At 42.3% G+C, this 26,055-nt stretch overlaps 1 protein-coding gene across 2 annotated transcripts in view; it reads left to right on the forward strand.

The window, feature by feature from the left end:
• The window catches only part of SUSD1 (sushi domain containing 1), a 521,732-nt gene that overhangs the window by 62,286 nt on the left and 433,391 nt on the right, over window positions 1-26,055 (forward strand). The window contains exon 2 of one of the 2 annotated variants that reach the window (XM_069238712.1): window positions 18,661-18,780. In XM_069238712.1, the coding sequence (XP_069094813.1) occupies window positions 18,661-18,780 (120 nt within the window). The remainder of the gene's footprint in view (window positions 1-18,660; window positions 18,781-26,055) is intronic. The other variant, XM_069238719.1, reaches the window with a different exon arrangement.

Here is a 26,055-nt window from a genome sequence, read left to right on the forward strand (position 1 = left end):
AAAAAAGAGACATTTGCCCATTATGCGTAACTGACATACGTATAACTTGCATTGCCACAGATTTCAGATGTCATCGGTGATGGGAAATGTGAGGTCACATTCACTGCATCACAGCGGTACAAGTTATATCAAATCATACTTTCTGAGTAAAGATCTAAAGCCATAGTTATGAGGCCCTTGAGCCACAGTTGCATTTTTTTATTTTATATCCCCAGGGAGGTGGTGATCCCGAGGGCCTGGGGGGGTCCATGCACCCTCTATATATTTATTTAATGTTGCTCCTGGGAGGTGGTGATCCCTGGGGTTTGGGAGGGGGTACATGCGGCTCCCCTGAAATTTTTTATTACGTAGCCCCAGGGACGTGGTTGTCTGCGGGGCCTAGAGCGGTCCATGCGTCCACCCATATATTTATTTAATGTTGTCCTGGGGAGGTGGTGATCACAAAGGGGCCCCTATGGCCCCCTAAATATATATTTTTAATATTGCCCCCTTTAAGCTCCAAACCCTGTATGTGGCGTGCACTGCTAATTACCCCTGATGTTACAGCACTCATGACATCTTTTATACCACCATTGATAATATCACTGTAACATTTGAGGTAACATTATTGATGAGAAAAATGCGCATGGCAGGGGAACAAAATGTTCCTAAAAAATGTGCCAGTGATTCTTGTTGTGCATAGAAAGTTTCGGCGCAAACTACTAACTCATATTTATGAGGACACGCAAAGCCAGTTTGCATGGCTTTGAATGGCCTCATAAATATGGAGTAAAGCAAAGCAGTGCAAATTGCTGTGTTGTCTTACTCTGCACTAGGGAGGCATTCCATGGGCGTTGCATGGGTGTTCCCATGCAACACCCATGGATTTTGATGCATCCCCAGTTTTACGAGACCTTCTAAACCCCTGGGAAGATGTAATGAGTGATGCAACATGTGGGACAATTAGCAGTGCTTGGCGATGACACGAGTTATAGTTACCTCAGGGCACGCCCACACCATGCATTGATAATTAACCCACATAAGTCATAAAATCTTCAGTGATATAATTGGTAATATCCCTCCACCATGTGTAGTAAAATTATTGTTGAGAAAACTCTGCATGTCAAGGTCCCAGGTTATAATTACCCTAAGGCGCGAGTTATTGTTTCCTGAGATAACCATAACTATAACTGCTGAATTTCTATGGTTTAGTGTGTGTAAATTCTGAACCTAACTAACTAATTCTGTAACCTCTGTTTTTTTTCAGGGAATTTCTGCAGCTTTTTTAATGCAGTGGGGGGGGTTGGCCACAAATCAAGAGCGGGAGGCCATGCTTGTTTTTTATTTTACTTTTTGCCATGGATTCACTGATCCTCCACAAATTTGTGGCAAAAAAAATGTTTTTGGTCCCTGGCTGGGTCCTTTTCGCCTCTCACAACCAGGCCTATGGGGTCTTGGGTATTTCTACTCTGCCCCCTGGTGTTTTTTGTTTTTCACTTTTTTTTCTTGGAACTCAGCTGAATCCAAGTCCCAAGGTGGCTGCCAACAGTTACTGGTTGAAGTGTTGGCAGTCAATCAGATCTCATCATGAGATCTGACAGCTCCATGGACCACCCTCGCCCCTAGATATATAGATTTATTTTTCTTTAATAATGCAAACACTGCTGAACAGATTTGCACCAAATTACAAAAAGCACTGTTTCTGGAACAAGGTCAAGCTTTCTGCCAAATATGGTGTAATGCCGCTCAGTGGTTGGGGCTGTAGTTGTGTTCAAAATCCCTATGGGAAATTGCATGGGGAAAACAGGTTTTGGGACCCTCCCCCTTTTTCTAGCCTCCACTTGACAAATCACCATGAAACTTTCTGGACAGCAGCTCAACTGAATGGCAAACTAGTTTTGAAAACTAGGTGAAGATTCTTCAAACTGCAGCAAAGTTGTTAGCAAAACAAAAAATGCTTTGTCTATGGAAACTAGGCCCTAACTATACCTACCTACTGGCGACTGCCCATAGGTAGTATATATATATATATATATAAATATATATATATATATATATAGACACACACACACTCACTCAGACACACACACTGACACACATACAGACACACACTCAGACACACACACAGACACATACTCAGACACACACACACACACTCGCACGCACTCAGACACTCGTGCACACTCGCGCACACTCAGACACTCGCGTGCACTCAGACATTCGCGCTTTCGGTACGCAGATTGTGCTTTCACTTTTTTGGTGTAAATCCATCCAGTAGTTTGGAGATATTAAAAATAAAATAAAATTTAGATATCGCTGGCTGCGAATAAGTTGCGAATATTTGCGAATGCCTGTGCAAATAGAAGTGCTGTAATTGGCTGGCCACAACCTGACTAGAAAGTTGCAGCAGCCATTTTATGTTATCAGAGAGGGCCCCTGGGGCTGAAAATTCAAATGATAAGGGGCCAGATTGGAGGTACTCTGACCCCAGGGTTGTGATATAGCAGTGTTTTGGGGTTAAATTATGGGTTTAAAATGATTTTTCTTCATCACAAGCGATATCCTCGAATATTCGAGGATATGCCAACAAAAAAAAATATTCACAGACTCATTCATACACTAATTCATTCACTCATACATGCACTCAGAGTCTCATTCTGCCCACTCACACACCCACTCAGACTGTCTTGCACCAACCACTCATAGACTCACACACCCACTTTCAGACCCACTCAGACATTCACGCACCCACTCACAGATCCACTGACATAGATAGGCCCTGTGGCCCGTAGTTACTTGAGACTTTTCTCAAGTAACTATAACTCATGCCCTAAGGTAACTTTAATTTGCGCCCCACCATGCACAATTTGTACGTCAAAAAGTTTACTGCAAATATTACATTGATATTATCAATCATGTTATGAAAGATATCATGTGTGCTGTAATTTGTGGGGTAATTGGCAGTGCATGGCAAGGGCGCAAGATATAGTTACTTTAGGGCATGAGTTATAGTTATCTGAGATAACCCTAACTATAACTGCTGAATTTCTATGGCTTTTGTATGTTTAAATTGTGAGCCTATCTATAACGTCCCTGTAACCTCTAGTTTTAAAATTCTAAATGCTAACTATAACGTCTCTGTAACCGTTGGTTTTTACAGTGAATTTCCATGTTTTTTTTAACATAAGGTAATTTTCATTACTATACCCAACCCCACGCTGCGCATGGCCTTTTTGCAAAGTGCAGGGGGAGTTGGCTGCAGGTCAGCATGACCCATCCCCCCGGCCCGGCCATGTTATCCGCATGCCCTTTAGAGCACCCAGTCAAAATATTTGGGGACCACGGGTGAGTCTAGAGGCCCCTGCAGTTACATCTGGCTCTCTGCCTCCTGCTGGAGCCAGCATTGGTGTCACAGAGAGGAAGCTGCTAAAAGATGCAGCTCCCTCTCTGTGAGAGAAATAGTTTCCTCTGTTTCTGTGCCTGCATCTTTGCATGCAGGGAAACAGAGGAAAGCTCCACTTCCAGCAAGTGAGAGCTGTGTGACAGCTATCACTTGCTGGAACTGGAGGATTTGCTTGGACTTGACGGGAGCTGTCTAAGCTCCTGCTAAGTTAGAGCAAACTGCTTTGGGGGTGGGCACCCCTGGACATAGCAGGAGCTGGCCCTGGGGGTCGCAGTCCCCAGAGACACCATTGGCTCTTCGAGGGGGGCTGCATGTCCCCTCTCCAATATGTATTGCTCAAGGAAGGTGGTGGTCCCTGGGGTCCAAAATGAACCCCCCACATTGTTTTATTTTAGCCTTGGTAAGGTGGCGGTCACTGGGGCTGCCATGCAGCCCCCCACATAGCATATTACATTGGCCCTGGTGATGTAGAAGCCCGAGGCTGCGGGGGGAGCGGGGGCGCAGCCCCCGCATATCATATAACATTGGCCCCTGGGACGTGGCGGCCCCTGGGGCATAAAACTACCCTTTGAGGGGGACCCAGTGTGCTCCCTCCTTAAACTTCACATGCCCCAGGGACCTGGCCTACCCGGGGATTCTTAAAAGCAAGCTTGGGAGCCTGCACTTGTTTTTTTTAATTATTTCTGCGAATTTGCAATGTTGTTGCGAATTTGTGGCAATTTTAATTTTTTTTAAAAAGGTGTTTTTTTAGCTCTGGTGGGGCCCCTCTGGGACCCAAGCATCAGAGCTAAGAGGTCAGGGTGTCCCTACCCTGGCCGCTTGTCTTATTCGCAAGTCCCAAGATAGCTGCCAACAGTTCCTGGTTGAAGTGTTGGCAGCCAATCAGAGCTTGGTATTTCCCTGCACAAGCTCATCATTATTCACAAAGTCGTTGTGGCCAGAGATATACAAATTGACATTTCCTCAAATTTCTCAAAAACTACTGAACGGATTTACAGTAAATAATGAAAGCGTAATCTGTATACCGAAAGCTACCTTTCTGCTAAATTTGGTGTAATTCTGTCCAGCAGTTTGGGCTGTAGTCATGTTAAAAACTCCTATGGGAATTTAATGAAAAACACATATTTTTGTATCCCCCTTTTTTCTTGGCCCCCACTTGACGTATAATGCTGAAACTTTTCATGCGCAACAAGCATCATCTGCACACTCTTTTCGGAAAATTTCATGAAGATTCATCAAACGATGCCAAAGATATAGGCAAGTCAAAAAAACTATTTTTCTATGGAAACATGGTCCTGACTATACCTACCTACTGGCGACCGCCAGTATATATTATATGTATGTATATGTATATATATATATATATATACATATATATATATATATATATATATATAGAGAGAGAGAGCGAGAGGGAGATAGATAGATAGATAGATAGATAGATAGATAGATAGACAGACAGACAGATAGATAGATAGATAGATAGATAGATAGATAGATAGATAGATAGATAGATAGATAGATAGATAGATAGATAGATAGATAAGTGTGACCCAATAACGTGTTATCTGAAACAAATGTACTAATGAAGACAGGGTCACATATGTTTTACCTCAGTGCAAATCTACAATTCCAACACACGAACCTTACTTGAGAAACCAGTGCTTAATGCCTCACGAATCCCATGCTAGAATCACCTCATGGTGTGTGTACATGGAGCAAGAGCCAGGGGAAAGATAAAGACTGAAAGAAAAGAGAAACGTAGAGGGCAGCGAGAGAAGGAGGAAAGGGAAAAAGCAAGGGAGAGAAAGCCTGAATGGGAGAAAAAGAGAGAGGCTGTGAAACAGAGTGCAAGGCTTAGAGACAACCTGCAAGGGAGAGGAACAGAAAGACGAGAGAGGGAGAGAAAGAGAGACACACACGGAGTAAGAAAGAGATCACGTGAGAGAGAGGAAGAGTGGGATAGTGAGATGATGAGAGAACAAGTGGCTTAGCAGGTGTGGGCGGGGCTTCAGTGTGTAGCGGTGACCAGTGCGAGGCCTGTCAGTAATGGGACATCTGCATGGGTGACACATATCCGGATATTATAACGTACATGTACAGTCTGTGAAAATGGCAGCATTAATCATCCATTACTTACTTTCCTGTGTAGCTTGAATAAAGCTTAAATAAAGGGGATGAACAACACATCTGGGCTTCCGGGTGGTCACTTCCTATGGATATGTAATTAAGCTTTGAAGGTCAAGCACTTTTATTGTGCATTCGAGGGTGACCTTCCTGGCAGAGGAAATTGTGGCCCCACTGGAGTGCTGCTGAAGGAGTCATGCACCTTCTGAGGCAGTGACTCATGCTCTCTGAAGCCTCTATAATTCACTCATCTAAGCATTGCCATATGATGGAATTGTCAAGAAGAAACTGCATGTTCTAGATGGTTTTACCATTTATTAAAATAAGAAAAGATGCACGCACAGGATGTACGGTACATTAACTTTTCATTCCACAGAGGTCTTCAGATATGACCAATGTGACCATGCCCACTGGAATTATGGATTCTGCGACCTTGCATTTCCTAGACAATTATGGATTTACTGCACTTGCTACATAAACCACCATATGCGGAATAATGGCAACAACATACATTTATTTTTTTCTAGTTCAAATGAATCAGATATTACTGAAAAAGTGTTAAAAGTGGTGCCATGTCCTTGCGGGCCCTTTGCTAATTTTAACTGGTTAATTTATAGTTGCTGATTGGTGTGTTCGTGTGTTAAACTGCAACTATTTACGTAAAAATATTGTTGAGACAGTTTTATTATCTCATTAAAATTAAAAAATATCAAAATATAGTGTCCCAGATTGTGACGCATTTTAACTCATAATTTTCCTTCTCGTGTCGCCTAACTTACCCCACAACTTGGTCCTCTATTGCTGCTTAATTCCAGTGGCACTGGATGCCCCATAGAAGGGGTCTGTGTCGCCCTGAAATCTAAATTGTCCATCTTAGGCCCCAAGCCTTATTGACCGTCTGTAGCCCCAAACATTATTGACCATTTGTGGCCCCAAGAATTAGTGACACTCTGTGGCCCCGAGCATTATTGCCTATTTGTGGCCTCAAGCATCATTAATAATATGTTTCTCCAAGTGTAATTTACCATCTGTGGCCCCAAGCATTAACTGACCATCTTCGGCCCCAAGCAGTAATGAGCCCGAATTGCCTCAAGCAGTGAAGTTCATCAGCAGGTCGAGGCAGTAAAGATCATTAATGGCCTCAGACAGAAAAAAGCTCCAACTGCCCAAAGGCAGTAACCAGTCTCAATTGCCTCTGAAGTATAGATCACCTTTATTCAGAAGGAGTTATGACCAGCATTGGCTCGCTCCACGCAGTAATAATCACCAAACGACCACACTAAGGTACTCGAATGGCATGATTTATGAGTGCAAATTCATGCCGTGTGTTCATAATAATGTGAATTTACACTTGTAAATCAATTTACTCACGCATTATATTACGCCTATTACAAGTCTACTATCTGGGTAGCAGATAAAGTACACGGGGTACAGTGGAAAGTTCAGTCAAATGCTCAGAACTTAATTTCAAGCCTATGAGGTTCTGTAAGCATTATTAGGTCGTCCGACTTGTGATTAAGTAACTTCTTATGCTTCTAAGCGTCCGCAGTTAGTACTAACTAGTACTAACGGAACTGTATCTCTTTCAGTTGCCTGTATATCACTTCACCCACAGCCTACAATTTATGATCTGCACTTAACACTCGAATGTTCAATAGTTGGGCCCCACTAGGTGCTGCACAATAACCCTCCCGTTTCTATGTTTGTACAAACAATTATTTCCTAAATCCTTGGAGTAGTGACTACCATCTCCTACAGCTATGAAAGTGTAACAGGAGAGAAAGACATACCCTCTCAGTTTCAATTCTTCTCAGTTTCCTGAGGCAAAGTGTACCTGAATCCTTTTAACTGTACAACCCCAATTCAGCCACACTGCTCACTGAGCACCAGGTACATATCTACTCCCCAAAGTGCCCCGCTCTGTCATCTAAGCATGTACCTATACTGTGCTGATTGACAGCTACTTCACATTACCAATTATGATACTGAGGTCAGATTTATCAAGGCACGCAAGGCCACCTTGCGTGTCCCTGCCTGGCTTGCTAAATCTAGAGTAAAGCAAGGCAGCGCAGACCACTGCCTTGCATTATTCTGTGGCAGGGAGAAGTTCCTTGGGTGGAGTGAGGGTGTGCCCACGGATACACCCATGGATTTTGCTGCATTCTCAGATTTATCATTAGTGGTAGACCTGGGAATGCGTCAAAATGCTAGGCCTCCCAGGTAAGGCATAATGAGGAAAAATATATTTATTTCTCCCCGTTTTTTCCTCTTTCTATGCGTGCTGCATTCTGCAGTACACGTAGAAAGAGGCAAATGCCTCTCAGGATTGCTTTTGTGCAGGAAGGTGTCCCTTTCTGTACAAAAACAAATCCCGCCTGCTACGCAGGCACTCTTGCACCATGATGCAAGGATGCCTGCGCTGGCACTAGGCAGCCAAAACTGAGCCAGCACAAAGTAAGGACAGGAATGCACCATATATTGGTAAATACTGTGCATTCCTGCCCTTTTGCCTTCACGGAGACCAGTGCAGCAAGGTGGCTTGCTGCGTTGCACTGCACGAAAGATTGATAAATCTGTCCAACAGTGACAGAAAACACAATTCACACCATATAGTTTGGGTGTAAGGTATTCTATTTAGTAATCAACTCTACTGCATACAGGCAAATCGAGTCCTGCTATGAAACTGTACTAAATAGTTTTACATTACATAAACCTCACAGGTGGATGTCTTATCCACAGACATATCTGTTCGATACATGCATTGCCTAAGAGCAAGTTTAATCCCAAACTCTACAAACCACCCCGTTATGAACACCACCTCCAAAGGATGAAAGTTTGCTCTTTATATTTGCTCAGTGCATGTGTGTAAAAAACATGGCTTCTACCCAGTCACACCAAATCAGTCATCTTTACATACATTTCGCTAAGGGTGTAACATTTCGTTTTGATTTTTTCAATTTTTAAACACCTTGTTTTTCTTTCCTGTGTGTAGTGAAGCTCCAAAAGAAAAAGACACATAGCACCAAAAATCTTATATTTAAAATCAACATAATAGAAAAAGGCCAAATAAATCTTCTTTATCCTGCATAACAGAATATTAAGATAGCATGACAAGGCGCTGTGCTGCATTACTTGAATGAGAGAGAGCTGAAAAGCACCATATCTGTTAAAATATTGTATTGTAATTGTATTTTTATAGCGCTTACTGCACCTGACGAGGCGTTGAAGTGCTTTTTCTCGAGTTGCAACCTATTCTAGACCACTGAGGATTATTGGTGGATTACTATAGGGAAATATAAATTGTTAATTTGAGCAGTAGACATGTGAGTCCGTTTGTTTGATTGAATAGGATAAAGGAGGGCTAGTGGAGGGAAGATTCTAGATAATTTTATTTGGGACATCATATTGGTACGATGAGGTTTGAGATGGGTCAAAGGAAGGATAGATGAGGGAAGAGTCAAGAAAGGGTCTTTAGGAGATCATTGTAGTAGAATTGGGTTTGGGGTGAGTCAGAGAGTGGAGGTAGAGAAATACTGAGAGAGGTATAGGATAAGATAAAGTGTGCATTGGAGGGAGTTTAAGGATTTTGGTCTTTCTTTCCACATTAGCAGTAAAGTAATAAATATATAGATACATGACCATATAGAAAATGTATACAAGTATAAGGAAAAAATAAAGAGATATAAAAGTGTATGGTATAAAATTCCATATGTGCATGTATGGATAGATTGAAATTCAGATTTTCAGGTGTTGCTGAATGTCAAGCCTATTTATTTGTGTATTTTTATATTTTTATTATATTTATTTTATTTTTATGTTTTCCTCAATATTTCAATAGTGAAGAACCCATAGACACTATTGTTATGATTATATTTACATATTGTGATAGATAGATAAAATAAACAGGGTCCTATGAGTATCTAATCAAGTAACATATGAAAAATATGAAATGACCTACATACACGTTAAGCATAAAATAATACATAAATATATTTTATATATATATTTTTTTTTTTATCATAAGTAATATTCACATGTTAAGCAGACCTAAAGAATATCTATATATTTTTAAACCACAATATATGTATTTGTACAAAGAAATGCACATATCTAAATACATATATATAAAATCAAATTATACATGTTAACATGCACAGGCGTATGAGGTGCATTTATGTTTGAGTGTGGTGGTCTTGTAGGAAAGAGCCAACTCTTGAGTACTCTTCTGAAGATAAGATATGACAATAGTCACCTCTCACCCTGTGCTTGTGCACTTGTGGCTGACTTGTGTGAACACAGGCACCCTTGCACCATGGTGTAAGGGTGCCTTTGTTAGAGACATGATTGTCTTTGTAAAGGAAGGGACACCTTACTGTAGAAAAACTATCCTTAAAAGAATGTTCTTCTTTCAGTGTGTGCCACATAATGCAGCATGCAGAGAAAGAGGAAGTAACAAGGAGAAATAAATACATTTCTCCTTATTACATCTGCTTCAGGGAGGTGTAGCATTTTGACGCATTCCCAGGTTTACAAGGCTTTGTAAATCTGCAAATGTGGCAAAATCTATTGGTGGATGCTTGTGTACACCCAACGCTCCACCCATGTAACCCCTTCCCAATGCAAGGTAAAGCAATTCAGCGCAAACCACTGCCTTGCGTTACTTTCAATTTAATAAACCACTCAAAGTGGCTTTGCGTGGCTTAATAAATGCAAAATGGTATTTTGTGTCGGGTTGCGCCATAAAAGTGCTTCAACCCCAACATGGAACCTTAGAAAATCTGCCCCTTAGTTTTGTGAACACATATTGCCTCATTTCATGTCACTACAACACATAACTCTTATTTAGCAAATGTGTCTTGCACATGCTCATATAGTATTCATTTTTTAGTCAAGATTATATCAAAACTGTGCTTTTTTTAAATTTGCAATTATAAAGAGCTTGTTGGGTCCTCTCCTTAAGCTGCAGCCTGGGTTTTTAATCACTAAAGAATGTGTAGCAGAACACAATTTTTTTTACTGTAAATATATAAAAGGGTAACCTGGGACATTCTGAACTATGGGTCCTTCCATGTTAGTCATTTTGGACAGTGCTTTCACTGTATTACTATTATTTCCTCCATAACATCAAAAGTACCATGAACTCTTGGTAAATCCACAAACTACATGTCTTTGATTACATGCGACTTCACTTTTCCCATTGGTATTTGTTAAGCTGAGACCAAAATTAAAGCTCTATCCTAAACCTTCTCTATGATACTTAGTGGCATATGTACAAGAAAGCGGCACACTGGTCCCGATGCGCCACTTTTCTTGCTTCGCCCCTGCCCCACCTAACAACACCATGGTTACGCTGTATTTACAGTATGGTGCTCTATGGCGGTCATTCGGGCACTAGCATCAACATTTTTATGCTGTTGTGGCGCTTTGCTGCACTAGCGTCAAAAATGTTGATGCCAGTGCAGCAAAGCATATTGATTAAAATGGGTGTGTCATTTTAACGCCTACTCTGAGCAGGCGTTAAAAATAATGGGAAAATGGCTCAGTGAAATGTTGTCAATTTCACTGCGCTACTTTTTCGGGCCTCTCTGCTTGGGAACACCCAACTTGCATACATTATGCCTAACGCAGGCATGATGTGGCGCAAGGGATTGTAAAGTGGAGCAATGCAAGCATTGCACCACTTTGTAAATATGGAGTGGGGGAAAAGGCACCTTAGCGTAAAAAAAAATGATGCTGTGGCGGCGCAAGGTGGCGCTAGGGGCTTGTAAATATGCCCCTAAATTAGGAGCAGGTCTCAATACCACACAATCACCCCCACCCAGATGTACTCCTCATTCATTGCTAAATACTTGCTCCATCAATCTGTTGCATCAAGGGTAAATCTTTGTTTAATTCTGCTTTACTCTGAATCTAGTGTTTCCTCTATGGTCCTCTGATTATTGGACTCAACTCTCACTTCATAGCACTGCATTAAAATAAGTGAACCATTTAACCAAATTAAGGTCACCAGGAACCTCAGACTTCCCACTTGGTCCAAAATGAGAGAGGTCAAAGGTAGTTTTATTAAATGAAGCTCTGAACTAGAACCGTCTCCCTAACAAACATTGTAGAGGATATATACAAATAGGGCAGATGGGTATATTTACAAATTTAACTCCTATCTAACACACTTTGGGGAAACTAAATACAAGAGCACAGATGGTTCATATTTAACAACTCTACCACCCGTCCAACTAACCATGGAAAGATCATACATTGTATGGGTCACATTCACTACACCCACATAAGTGGAAAAGCTATGCGTTACTATTATGTTCTTAGAAATAATTGCAAATAAATTTCACAACAACATAAATAATAAACTAAAAAGATATTACAATACAGTAAAATAAAACAATAAAAACAATATTACAGTAAACGGTATTATAAACTTTAGTATTATTGAAGAACAGTTAAAAATGATAAGCTTACCTGTGCCATTTTTGTGATCATGATATTTTGAGCACAATATTATGGTCAGATGATGCTTTGAGTAAATACTTAGGTGGAATACCACTCTCACACCCTTCTCATGAAGTATTGGTTATGCTATATTTCCCTCTGCTACATCTTCTGATCTCCTTGGAAACCAAATCTGTGTTCCAAGAATTTGTTTCCATCTCCTGAAGCACAGACCATAGACTTAAATTTGAGCTAGGCATAATTAATCAGCCTTTCTATTTCAAGAATGGCATACCTGAATATGTTCTACTTTGCAAAGGCAACCTATTCCTGGTATTTCTCAATCTGAGGTGTATTTGGTGTACTGAATAGGTCTAACAGTTAGAACAATATGGAGGCAGGGACCCTCGGATGGTTTCTGCAAAATAATCCACTTTATGAATGATTTTTGTTTGCAAGATTATAATGGTGGTAACAGGAAGCTTCCTAGCCAAAGAAGCCATTTAGAGCTGTGCTTTGACCCTCCTTTTATTGAATGATTCAATGATATCCAATAACTGAATCCGAGTTATATATCATCCTTGAGGCAGAATGGGGTGCCGTTACATTTACTGCTGTAAGCAGAAAATGCAGTCTTTATAAGCAGAACTGAAAATAGCCTATTAAATCTACTTAATGGCTTTGATTTCTTCTGTAAGAAACAGGAATGCTTTTTCAAGAACCTTCTCAGTCACAGACAACAATAAAGGAAGGAATTTAAGCTTCTGCACTGTGTAGTTGTTTCCACTCTGGACATTCTTCTGCTAGTGTATGTGACAGGGCTTGCAGGTTTGTTTTACCCCTAATGCAGCCCTTGAAATTGGCACTTATATGTTGGAGGGAGAGTCAAGTATGGTAGGTCAGTGCCAGAACAGTTGCGGTCAAAAACTTTGCTGCCAGGGTGTGGAGGGTCTCTTCGCACACAATACATGTTCGGCCCAAGACACTAACACTTTGTGGTAGGGTTGTTCTGGCGGAGCAGGGTTCTGTCTGTGTTTATTAGGGCCGCATTTACAAGAATCTGACGCATCAGCTTCGATACGTCAGATTTCTTGCACTGTCCTGTGCCCCCCCCTAACAACACCATTGATGCGCTATATTTACAATACAGAGCTCCATGGCGCACGTTTTCCCAGATGCGTCAGAAATTCAGACGCATCTGTGGTGCTAAAGTCACACATTGCTGGACTAGTGTCGCAAAATTGACGCAAATCTAGCAATGCCAGGAAGGTTCACATGTTAAAAAGCCCTGCATCAGTTTAACCCCTGCTCTGAGCAGCTTTGCAATACATCTGTTATCTTCATATCATATTGTGAATGATCCCACATATCAGCTATTTTGTATACTTGGTTTACAAGTAGCTACGTGTTTAATAACTGCATATACAAAATCCGATGATAATGCCTTGTATTTTCATAGATAGTATTGCACACACTAGATGAACAACCTCAAAGTATTATGTTAAAAGTTTCTAATTAACTCTGATCTTCCCAGGCCAATGGCCAGCACCTAAGACATAAAACTTTGAGCTTGTTAAACATGTGAGCTTGTTAAATATGTAGCAATTTGTAAACCAAGTATAAAAAATTATTGATACGTGGGATCAATAATAATATGCTATGGAGATAAGAGATGTATTATTAAGCTTCTAGTGACTCTGTTGGACCTGTATTTTTTCGATGTTTTTATTGGTAGAATGCAAAGTATGTATGACGTGTGGATGTAGTATGTTTGAGATATGACAGTGAGTTAGAATTTACTTTAGTGTGGGTGATGTGAGAAACCCAGAGAGTTTCTTATTGTTGTCTTTTGACTTTTGTTATAAAGTGTAGATATTTAGTATCCATGGTATGTGTGGTATGAAAACAACAAAATTGATGAATAGATTGATTGCAAATATTAATAAAAATATGGTATAATAAATATATTTTTGTAACCTATCTACAGTTATGTTTGTTAGCGCTATATGGGGCTCCAATACAATACGGTATGCATTAATTTTAAAGACATTTTGAGCTTGCAGGAATAGGTTCTGATGTTGGTTTCTTCCCCTGGTCTGCAACTCTATACTAAGAGGCATAGTTAAGAACCCCTAGCGCCACTGGAATATCACTTTACGTGCTAACCTCTGCTCCATATTTACAAGGAGGTCTAACGCTACTTTTTGTGACGTTATGCCTCTTTGTAAATATGGGCCCTTCTGACGCAGTTTTCTGCGTCATTGGGGTTGTGCAATGGGTGTTGCTGTGGGCGTGCCACAGCAACACCCATTGCATTTTGATGCTGCCTCAGATTTATGAGATTCCGTAACCCTGAGGCAGTGCCAAAACCTAACGCCACCGCAGGGGTGGCGTTAGCAAGGCACAACGAGGAGGAATACTTTTATTCCTCCTCGTTTTTTGCTTTTTCTCTGCGTGCTGCAGAGCAAAATGCCAGGAATAATTGTTTATTTGCGGGGAAGGTGTCTCTTCCTGCACATAGACAATTATTTCAAAATGACGTTTTGGCACTTCTGTGTGTGCTGCATTCTGCACACACACCCCTTTCTTCTTTCCTTTAGCCCATCTCTCCCTTTCTTGGGAGCTTGGCTTTCTCCTTTCCTTTTATCCCTTTCTTTTTTCCTCTGGCACCTGCCCCACCAGAGCTCTTCCTATCTTTCCTCACCCTTGCATTTCCTGGGTGAATGGGCAGTGAGTGTTCTCTCTCGCCATCTGCCCCTTCCCACCCTCGTTTCTGTGTTTACTGTTTTGTAACCATGGTTTACAGTAGAGGCTGCTAGAAGGCAGAGCTGGTGGGGCAGTGCGCAGAGCAGGGGGGTCGGGTAATAAAAAAATAGCACTTACCTGTCGCCTCACCTCTGCTGCTCCCACCGCCTTGTCTTTGCCTCTCCACAGCCTCAGTGCTTGCTTTGCTCGCCTCCCCACCCAATCCAGACACTTCTCTCATGCTGTTACAGAATGAGACAATGAGGGAACCACTGGGGTTGGCATGAGTAGGCTGAAATGCCGCTCAGGGAGGGAGTGGGAGCCTGAACTTGGTCTCCACCTGGCTGTGAAATACAGCTCGGGTGGAGAGTTCTAAATGTGCATGTCAGTTTGGATGGCCTCAGATGGCCGGCCAAACTGACATGCACACTTAAAGTGCACCACTACTCTACCTCCCTCCTGACACGGAGGATGCTGGGCCCGCCCTAGCCAGCAGAAAATAGAATGATAATAATGTTTTATCATTTTATTTTTGTCCTGCCTTATTAACAGTGGGGTGACGTTCCTCAGCCATAGCGGATCGGCTCCCCCGATGGTTCACTAGAGCTCTTGTCCCCACCCTTCCTTATACTGAATGCATGTATGGCTCATCATCCCTTCCCCTCTCCCTACACACATACCCTTCTTTTTATTGCATGTCTGGCTCTCTAAAGCTCTTCTCCATTTCCACAGTACCTTTCCTGGGGTGCCTGCCTCACTTCTGCTGTCTGTCTCTCCAGTCTACTTTTACATTTTAAAAGACTTGATACAGCAGGAGTGGGATTTACTCTTTGAAGAGGGATGGGGGCGGTCTTTGCAGATACAGACTACTGTCCTAAATGGCTAGTTTTCTGCTTAAAAGGGGAACCTGACACCTAGGTGCGTAGCACCAGTGAGGGTGCTTGGGGTGTTAAACTCCCCTAATAAACAGATTTTCTGATATTGATGAATAGTTGGGTAGAGGTGCTTTCATTCGCGTATTGTCAGATGTCAGTCGGAATTCAGCAGAAATTTTTACAGACATGCATACAGACAAAAACGAACACACACTTTCTCACTCTCTGCTTAAAAAGTTTTAAAAATATTGGTTATTTTACAAAATGATGTGTTTTTTCTCTTAGTACTCCTACCAATCTGCGTTCCCCCCTTTTCACTGCCTGGTAGACCCTCTCATGCACCCTGCTTGTCCTACAATGTATTTAAACAGCTTGACTGTCGGAAATCTGAAGCTAACACCTCCAAACCTTACTGACCAGCTATGCCCCTGCTGACACCGTGCCTTTATATGTGGAAAAAGCTGTTTTATTTGAGAGCAAGATAGGTTCACAATACACACATCATTCTGCTATATTGTACACTCTAAAATCCATAACCAAAGCACTAACAAATAATAACGAACCCTTTCCCCCACCCTCTGAACAGTTTCCAGCCCCTTCAAATCCCCACCCCCTCGTTCTTCACAATATAACATCTAAACAACATTTGACCAGCTTCAGATTTCCTTGTTCACCAGTTTCACTTTTTGTCTGTACTGCCCGCTCCAGGACAAGTCTTGCATTTAGACAGATCTTGACTTCTCTGTACTCCTGTGATACTTCTAACCTACCTTTACCAGGCCCTCAATTCTTGTTATTTGACTTATCACTCCTCCTACTCCCAGCAATGTGCATCATCCAACAGACCTCCCCCAGCCTGACCTATTGATAAAAGCATATCACCCTGTATCAGAGTGGGAGGTGGACCTCACAACATGCAGCAGGGAAAGTGAAAGTGACATGATGATGCCAAGGAGTGGCTGTCTCAATATCACGCCACCTCCTTGCCTGCTCCCTTCCAATCTCCCAGGTCAGAGAGGGTGATTACCCCCTGACTACCCACAGCCCCAGTGTCCTAGGAGAGGCTCTGAGATGGACATGGGAACCTGGATAGACCGTGGTCCTGCCGATGTCTACTGCCCTGTATGTCCTGGCTGGTGTGGTGGACTGGGCCCAGGCAGGCTGGCATCTGACAGCCCCAAATGAAGAAACTGAAGCAGGATCCCACCAGCCTGGTAAGCCCCTAGTCCAGCTGTCAGAGGACCACAGACTACTGACTACAATGCTGTGCTTGGTGAAGCAGGTGGGGAGACCCTACCACTCTGGAGCCGCAGACCATGAAGTGAACTGATGGGCTGATCAGGCTTAACTGCCTGTTTAAAATAGACTTCGCTAAGAAGTGGTTTGTGATGGGATATTGTGATACTACATAACTATTGGCCTGGTTTCTCTACAGTATTGGAGAGGGCTGAGCAGGACAGCAAAACGTGGACCTCTGTCTACAGATCGGCCTTGACATATCCAGACTTGACAATTATGCAGTACTAGCATGCTACCATTGTATGGGAGAGTCACATGCACGTAGAAATTAGAGTTTCTTCTTGAGTGAGTGGCGGGTCTAGGAAAAAAAGTCCTCTTGTGGCAGCACTTCTCCTGTGCTGGAGAAGTCCTGGATATTTGTAACTAAAGATTTCACTATGAAAAGTGTATGATGACCATTGAACTCACAATTTTGGAGAACTGTCCATCAGATGAGAATATTCACAGGCCAACAGAGCATACTGCAAGTAAATCTTTAGGCTTAAAATGAGACCCCCTGGTGAGCCCCCGCAGTCACTAATTCGTTCACACATGTGACTTTACTTTTATAGTCCAGGTAAGTATGGAGTGTCCTGGTTTATTCTTAAAATTCACGAATAACACAGGAGTACTAGAAGAGTAAGATTCAAATACTCATTCACCAGTCTACAAATCAAGCCCATTATGGTGGCATGGCATTTTTCACACTCTTTTTGTACACTTACTTCAGCATTTTTTGACACTACAGGTTTTTCTATGTAATAACCCCGAGCCATGTCGGTGAATGTCCCCAAAAGTTAGGACTTTTTGGCTTTCCAAGCACTCGCAGTGATTGCCCACTGTTGCAGATCTGTTTTTTGTTATTTTTGGCCATAAGTGGAACTCTTGGGGCACCCAAGTTAAAGGTTTACTAAACATTCAGTAAACATTTTGTGGCAAGGTCATGTTTAAGCGGTCTGCCCTGGATATGGAACAATATACACAATTGTGTTCCTTTGCACAGCTTACATCAGCTGATTGCTTGCTATCTCAGAAAGCCTTCTCAAACCGTACTCCTAAAACACTGCATTTACAATGGACCTTGACTTACTTCCACTTCATTGGCCTTCTTTGTTGTAACAACGTGAGTCTCGTCTTACCTTCTGTTCTCTTCATTCCTTCTGTTTCTGAGAATAGCCTCCTCTCAGTCTCATGCCTGCCTCCCTCAGTCCTTCTTATTGTAATTCAGCAACTGGCTGCAATCTCAAATCATAGATCGCAAGTTCTCATTAAAGTCCTATCCATGTAATCTAACCTTACCTAATCTCCACCAGGTCATCTATCGCACCAATGATTCACCTGAAACCATAAGGCCCCCTCTAGTGGTCACATCTACCTGGTACTAATACAATCTATCAGAGAGTAACTGGAGTAAATAACTGCACGTTTTTCTTGAGAGCACATGTCTAATCACATTAACCACTGGATTAACCACTAACCTTGGGTTCTGGAGTAGTGTGCTACTCGCCGTAAAGCGCTTTAACGTCTCGTCAGGGGTAGTAAGGGCCATATATATACAATTACAGTGATGATCAGCCCACTTAGATGTCTTACCTACCAACATTAAAAGCATTAACATGAGCTAAATTATTATGATAAGCACTGTATGAAAAACTTGATACATACATGCACGTCTCCTTTCCTTTTCCATGCCACAGATGACATTATACTAACCTGAGACCGAATGCATAGGAATGTTGCAGAAAGAATATGTACGCACTTTGAGGTTGGAGTGGTATTAACCCTGTCAATTTTGTTCTACCTTTCATACAGCAGGAGGGGTGGACTTCTGTTCCTCGTGCCATTCCAGCGCCACCTGCTTCCAAGAAAGTGGAAAAAGCGTCTGTATCTGCAACTATGGATTCATAGGAAATGGGCGGACCTACTGCAACGGTACGTGCCATAGTCCCAGCCATCGTATGGGTCGATGGTGTAGCAATGCAGGGACATCAGGTTTTGCAGCGGGTCGCTGTAGGCCTCGGGCTCTACTCAGCAAACATGCATGTTTTACTTCACACCTCATGTTATCAGACCTTTTCCCACAGCTGACACCAGTAGTAACGTGTGCTCCATACTTCCTCGAGTTTGCAGGGGTTTAGCTATCAATGGGGGTGGGGGGGGGGCGCAATGTGCCCAGTGTACAGCTGCTTTTTAATCTACCAAATTAGGTAGGGGGGGTATTTTCATTGTTTGAAGTTTGGTCCATGGCTTCGTTGCTACTCAAGTTGAGGATTTCTCTACTACTCCCTAAACACATTTTATTCACAACTCCTAAAAATAAGGAGTAAAATATTGCTGATTAAAAATTAATCGGAGCCCCTAGCCATACTGTGGGGCATATTTATACTCCGTTTGTGCCGAATTAGCGTCGTTTTTTTCGACGCAAATTTGGCGCAAAACTAACGCTATATTTATACTTTGGCGTTAGACGCGTCTAGCGCCAAAGTATGGGCAAATAGCGTCATTTTTCTGCGTGAACGCCTTCCTTGCGTTAATGAGATGCAAGGAAGGCGTTCCCGTCTAAAAAAATGACGGCGACGCAAATGCGTCGTATTTATACTCCCGGGCAAAAATCACGCCCGGGAGTGGTCGGGTCAAAAAACCCCGCATTTGCGCCGCTTTTTAACGCCTGGGTCAGGGTAGGCGTTAAGGGGCCTGTGGGCTCAAAATGAGCCCACAGGTGCCCTCCCCTGCCCCCAGGGACCCCCCCTGCCACCCTTGCCCAGCCCAGGAGGACACGCAAGGATGGAGGGACCCATCCCAGGGACATTCAGGTAAGTTCAGGTAAGTATACATTTTTTTTTTTTTTTTGGGTGGCATAGGGGGGCCTTATTTGTGCCCCCCTACATGCCACTATGCCCAATGACCATGCCCAGGGGACAAAAGTCCCCTGGGCATGGCCATTGGGCAAGGGGGCATGACTCCTGTCTTTACTAAGACAGGAGTCATGTAAATGGCGTCTGGGCGTCGTTAAAAATGGTGGAGGCGATTTTTTGCGTCAACCTGACTTGCACCATTTTTAAGACGCCCTAGCGCCACTTTTCCCAATGCCGGCGCTGCCTGGTGTACGTGGTTTTTTTCCACGCACACCAGGCAGCGCCGGTCTGCTTGCGCCGGCTAACGCCATTCAATAAATACGGCGCTTCAGAATGACGTTAGCCGGCGCAAAAATTTTTGACGCTAAACTGCGTTAGCGCAGTTTAGCGTCAAAAAGTATAAATACGGGCCTTTGTGTTTCCGTAGGTGTGTCGTAAAACGTTGACGTAGGTGCGTGGAACACCCCCGCTCGGTCCATGTGCTCTTCTCAGCATCTGAACATCGCCAACGTTCAGCTAAACGTTTAACTACGGTATATCAGATTTTTTCTTTAACCCCTGTTTTTCCGGATCGTTCAAAACCAACATAAAGTGACATTTAGTAATAGAAAAGGAAGTACAAAAAGTAGGTAGTTGCTTCACGGAGTATAAAAAGTAAGGTTCATAAGCACATTAGCATCCGGCTGACAATACAATGGTAAACAGATGATAGGTACAGTTGTCCATGGCTGCTGTTCGCGCATTTCACCAGACACCCAAACATAATAATGAAATGATGCGTCACCAAAACCCAATGAAAAGAAGGTCTTTAGCAGCCTATCAGAGGCTTGTGGTGATTGGACTACAAATGGGCCTGTCCGAGTAGTCTCCATTCCGTGACTTCCTGCCTCCATTTAATATGGCTACTGTATCAATGCTGAAAAAAAAAGTACACAAGTAATTTTAAAGTAATAGGTTTACAATGGGGATCTGAATTCAGCTGATCCTTTGGCCGCTAAAGATCGGGGAAAATTCATGGGGAAAAATCGAATTATTCATGTTATAGCTGGGGAGCATGGTGGGGAGTTATTAATTATTGTCAACAGCCATCATTTATCTAGACCTAATTAAATGGCTATACGATGTTTACATAGCTATAAGATGTCATGACTATAAGATGAAATGGGGGTATCATTTGCCCGATACACCCATCATCAAACCTTATTTGAATTCACATGTCTGATCACCGGAGGCGTAGCTTGATCAGTAAGATTGGGGGGTCTGAGTGTCAGATTTTCCAACAATCCCGTCGGCACATCATATTAAAGTACATTACAGGATGAGCAGGGCACATCAGGGGGGTTAAGGGGCTGTGGAGAAAACAAGGATTGGTAGGGGTTCTAAAGGGCAGATTTAAGAACGGTGGCGCTGCGGCATCACTTTTCTTGCGCCCCTTAATGCCCCCCTAACGCCACCATGTGTGCTCCGTATTTAAGGTATTTACGGCGCACTTAAGATACGGCGCACCATGGTGTTAGAGAACAAGCATCAAAAAGTTTAATGCTAGTTTGGCGCTTTGCAGGATAAGCATACATTTTTTGGATGCTAATCCTGCAAAGCATATTGAGGCCTATTATAAATATTGGTGTGCCTCCTTTTAACGTCTGCTCTGTGCGGGCATTAAAAATGCACAAATAATAATGCAAAAAATCTTTTCGATTGCTTTGCGCCATTTTTTCCGTCCCCTTAATAGGGGGATGCCCCTCTTGCACTACATTATGCTTGGCGCAGGCATAATGTGGTGCAAGGGGTTACAAAGTGGTGCAATGTATGGATTGCGCCACTTTGTAAATCTGGTGTGGCGCTTTGTGAAGCCTAATGCCACAGCATCAAAAAAATGACGTTAATGTGGGGCTAGAGTTTCATAAATTTGGGCCTAAGTTAGAGAAAGCACATCAGGGCATTTTTCAGAGATGGGGTGCTGCACCCAGTGCAGCGCCACTTTCCTTGCGCACATTAGCGCCCCCCCACCTCCACCATTTGTGCGCCATATTTAAAATACGGTGCACCATGGCACAGGCTAGGGGGCAATAGCGTCAGAATTTATTACTCTATTGGTGTACTGTTCAGTGTTAGTGCCAAAATTTTGACGCTTACCCTGAACACTACATAGGGGCCCATTATAAATAATGGTGCGGCCCCTTTTAAAATGTCAGGAAAAATGACGCAAAGAAATCTTCTAGATTTCTTTGCTCCATTTTTTGGCACCGCTAACAGGATAACGCTCACCTTGCGTACATTATGGGTGGCGCAGGTATAATGTGGCACAAGGAGCTACAAAGTGGCACAATGCATGCATTACACCTCCTTGTAACTATGGCACTGTGTTTTTGGCCATCTAATGTCACATTAGTGTAAAAAAATTATGCTAATGTGTTGTTAGATGGCTTAGAGCTTCTTAAATCTGGGACAATATTTTGTAAAGTTCCAACATCTTTGAAGACTTACAAAACTTAGCGAGGGACTGTGTGTGTGCGCTTTTGTCTGTGTGTATGGAAAAAAACTTGCTGAATTCCAACAGACACTTCACCATACCCGACCGAAAGCATCTGTACCCAACTATTTTTCTGAAAATACATTTATTAGGGAGTGTAACACTCCAACCCCCCCGAAGCTACACCCCTGCTGATAACCCCCTTTTTATTACTTCACCTGTAAGTAAGAGGGATATGATTGCTGCTGCAGAGAGCGGTGTGTAATTTGTATGTCACATGTTTGAATATTGGGGTTGCTTATTTATAAGGCCCTTGTGCTAATGCAGCATAATTTTTTTGACGTTGCAGTGGCGCAAAAACAATTCCAAATCTACAAAAGTGACGCTAGCGGGCTCTAGCGTCACTTTTCACTACTGGGAGACAGCTACCAGCAATAATATACAAGGTGGGAGTTCCCAGCCAAAAACACCACACAGAACTGACGGACTAAAATTTACAACATTTCACTGCGTTATTCTGCGACTTCACTGCAACAAAAATTTAACGCCTGCTCAGAGCAGGCTTTAAACTGATGCAAGGCTTTTTGCTATGGGAGTCTTCCACACGTTGTTGGAGTAGCGTCATTTTTTGACACCAGTCCAGCCATATGTCAGGTTAGCTCCAACAGATGTGTTAGAATTTCTGAAGCATTCATGAAAACGTGCGCCATGAAGCTCTGTATTGTAAATACAGCACATCCATGGCACTGTTAGATGATCGTTAGGCAGCTGAATAAATCTGACATATCGGGGGCCGATGCGTCAGTTTCTTGTAAATGAGGCACAGGGTGCCGCTAACTCAACCTTTCATTCTTCCAGGGGTGAAACAACAAATACCAGTGATATCAGAAACAACACCTATCATTTAAGGTGCAAATGACAAATCAGTTTGTCACATACTTTACACCTCCCTAGTGAAAGGACATACTCGAAGTGCGACATTCTCAATGTGAGCCCTATCAAATGCCAGGGATTTGGTTACAAAATTCAGTGTTAAAATTTCCATTTTGAAATTTGCACCAATGACACCAATATTTATATATATATATTGTTTTAATTAAATAAGAAATGGAAGCATAATATTTCATTGATCAGGGCTTTTTATGAGCCTCAGGAAATACCCCAGAAGCATTTTTGACAATTCAATAAATGGCCATGAACTAATTCAAATGGAAACACAAATGTACATTTCTGACTTTTTTTTCAAATTGCAAATTGGAAGGTCTGGTGATGAAGGGGCGAGTCCTGGGTCTAGAATTGAGTGCTGGTGGCCACCCCCTCCAGTCACCACCACAAATAAAACACATGATTTAAGTCATATTTTTGAGTTATGTCAGAGCTTATTTTACCTTTAGATACTTCTGAGGGCCAATGAAGTTGTACTGTTGAGTTTGGTAATAGTAATACATTTTATGCCTGCACTTGAATACTCAGACGAGAAGTTCCACTTTTAAAACATACTTCAGGATATTACTTAGCTATTATAAACTTTGGATCATACTTACTAAGGGCATGCATTGCCCTTCCTTCACACATGGCAATGCAAGGCAACAGAAACCGTTAAGTCAAAAATACTAAGCCACACAAAGCCACCTTGCGTGGCTCAACGCTCTTTAGTAAATCTATGGTATTTGCAAGGCAGCACAAGTTGCTGCCTCGTTGGGAAGGTGTTTCATGGGTGGAGTGTGGGATTTCCCACACCCCACACATCCACACATAGATTTTTTCGCATTCCCAGATTTAATAAACATAGTAATCTTGAGAATGTGTCAAAATACTACGCAATCCCAACAGCAGCATAGCAAGGAGAAAAATGTTTATTTCTCCTCGCTGTTTCCTCATTCAAGGTGTGCTGCATGCTGTAGCACACATAGAAAGAAGAAAATGTCTCTGAGGATTGTTTTTGTGTAGTATGGCGTCCCTTCCTGCACAAAACAGTCCTGGCTGTAAAGCAGGCATCCTTGTTGAAACTAGCAGCACTCGTTGAGAGCAGTAATGTCCCATGTCTTAATAAAAATGATGCATTCCTGCTTTCTCCATTTGACGCAGCACAGCAGGTTGTCTTGCTGCAATACATTGCGTCAAATGTTAGTAAATCTGAGCCCTTATCCCTGCTTGATTGGAGGTGGTGGTCTTTGGACTAAAAAATAATGGTGTGGGCAAAGAGGTGGAAAATATGTCCAAGGGGGATGAACAGGTTGTATTCAGAAAAAGGACACCTTTATCAATTTTTAAAAGCATAGTTGTAATAACCTTAATGAGAATTTGGAATATACAAAATAAAAGAAGGTGGAGATCAAACATGATATGGTGGACAAAGGAGGTGGATTCAGATAAAGTACATCTCTTTCATTTTTTAATGAATAGTTGCTGTAACTTTAATGGGAATTTCGAATATTGCAAACAAAAGTAGAATGATCTGCTGCAGGGGTACATGAGTAACATTATCCATCCTCTCTGCTCCTGTTGGCGTGATGCAACAAAATATGATAATAGTTTTCCTTCAGCTGTAAAATACTCTTCCCTCTGTAGAAGTGATAGTAATGGTTACAGCTCTGTTACATGAACCAAAGCTTCAGTGCAAGCAAATAAGTCACCAGTTTCTTACTCACCAGACATTAATTGACACTGTGCTCCTATCCTAACACCCTTCCTGCACAGTTTCAATGTGCTAGTAGATGGCAATTAGTATCTCTAATCTACCTCTGATTAGTTTATCACAAAACAGAACCAGTTCAGATTAGTTTCCTTTCAAATGACATTCCCAGGATGCTCCATAGACACACCTTTTGTCTAAAGTGTTGATTCACACAGCAGGTAGCACCGGGGCTGGCTCCAAGCTAGAATACCAACAATGAAATGTGGGATATCTGCACTTGGCGTGTCATCTGCCTCCCTGAATCAGTAATCAGAGATAGACAAAGGGTAGGCCTGGCCTCGAAACTTCCTCACCTTGAACAACATAAACAGCAGTCCAACCTCTCACCCCTACTCTCTATTGAATGGCAGTGCTAAGTAAGAACAAATCAGTTCTACAATTGAAGAATAAAAAAAGGTAATGGAAGTAATGGGTGGAATGCTTGAATTAATCTGTCACTGGTAAATAGTTACATCCAAGCATATCATTTATTTACCTATTATGCTTCCTCAGATTAGACCCGGTGATATGCAAATCAGCCTTGTTTGGTCTCCAATAGGAATGGTCCAGTCTGATCTGCTAAGCAAGATCCTCTCCAAACTCGAACGTAAGCAACCCAAAACCAGTTTTGGGACTATTTGGGCCTCTTTAATTGGGTGCAGCTTGGTTCCAGTGGCATTGTGAACACAGTACCAACATATGGGCATACCTCTTGCATTTAGGGTGTCACAATTAAGAATAAAAAGAAATTGGTGGATGGAATGTTTGAATTAATATCAGCCGCTGGAAATTACTGGGGCCACATCATCCCAGTACATTGTTTTTTGCCAACCCTCCCACCTCAGATTAGATCAAGAAATATTCAAATCACCCCTGGTTCTGCTCTAATATGAACAGTCCAGCCTGAATTGCTAAGCCAGGTCCTCTTTGAACCAGAACACAAGCAACATAAGACCTGCTACTAACAGGGACATCCCAGATAGAGCCCATTGATATCCGTACTCATACTGAAACACACATGCACAGAGTCCTACTGCCATTCATTTGACACAGGCTTGATACAGGCTCACTGTACATGCACATCTCTACGATCACAAAGGCACTCAACCACTCTTACACAGTAGGGAAAGCACAGCTCTATCTGTTCCAAGCAATAGGTACTCATACCCGCAGCAAAATCCTATACCTGAGCCATCTAGACC

The sequence above is a fragment of the Pleurodeles waltl genome, chromosome 1_2, assembly GCF_031143425.1.
Source record: "Pleurodeles waltl isolate 20211129_DDA chromosome 1_2, aPleWal1.hap1.20221129, whole genome shotgun sequence".
NCBI classification, from domain to species: domain Eukaryota; kingdom Metazoa; phylum Chordata; class Amphibia; order Caudata; family Salamandridae; genus Pleurodeles; species Pleurodeles waltl.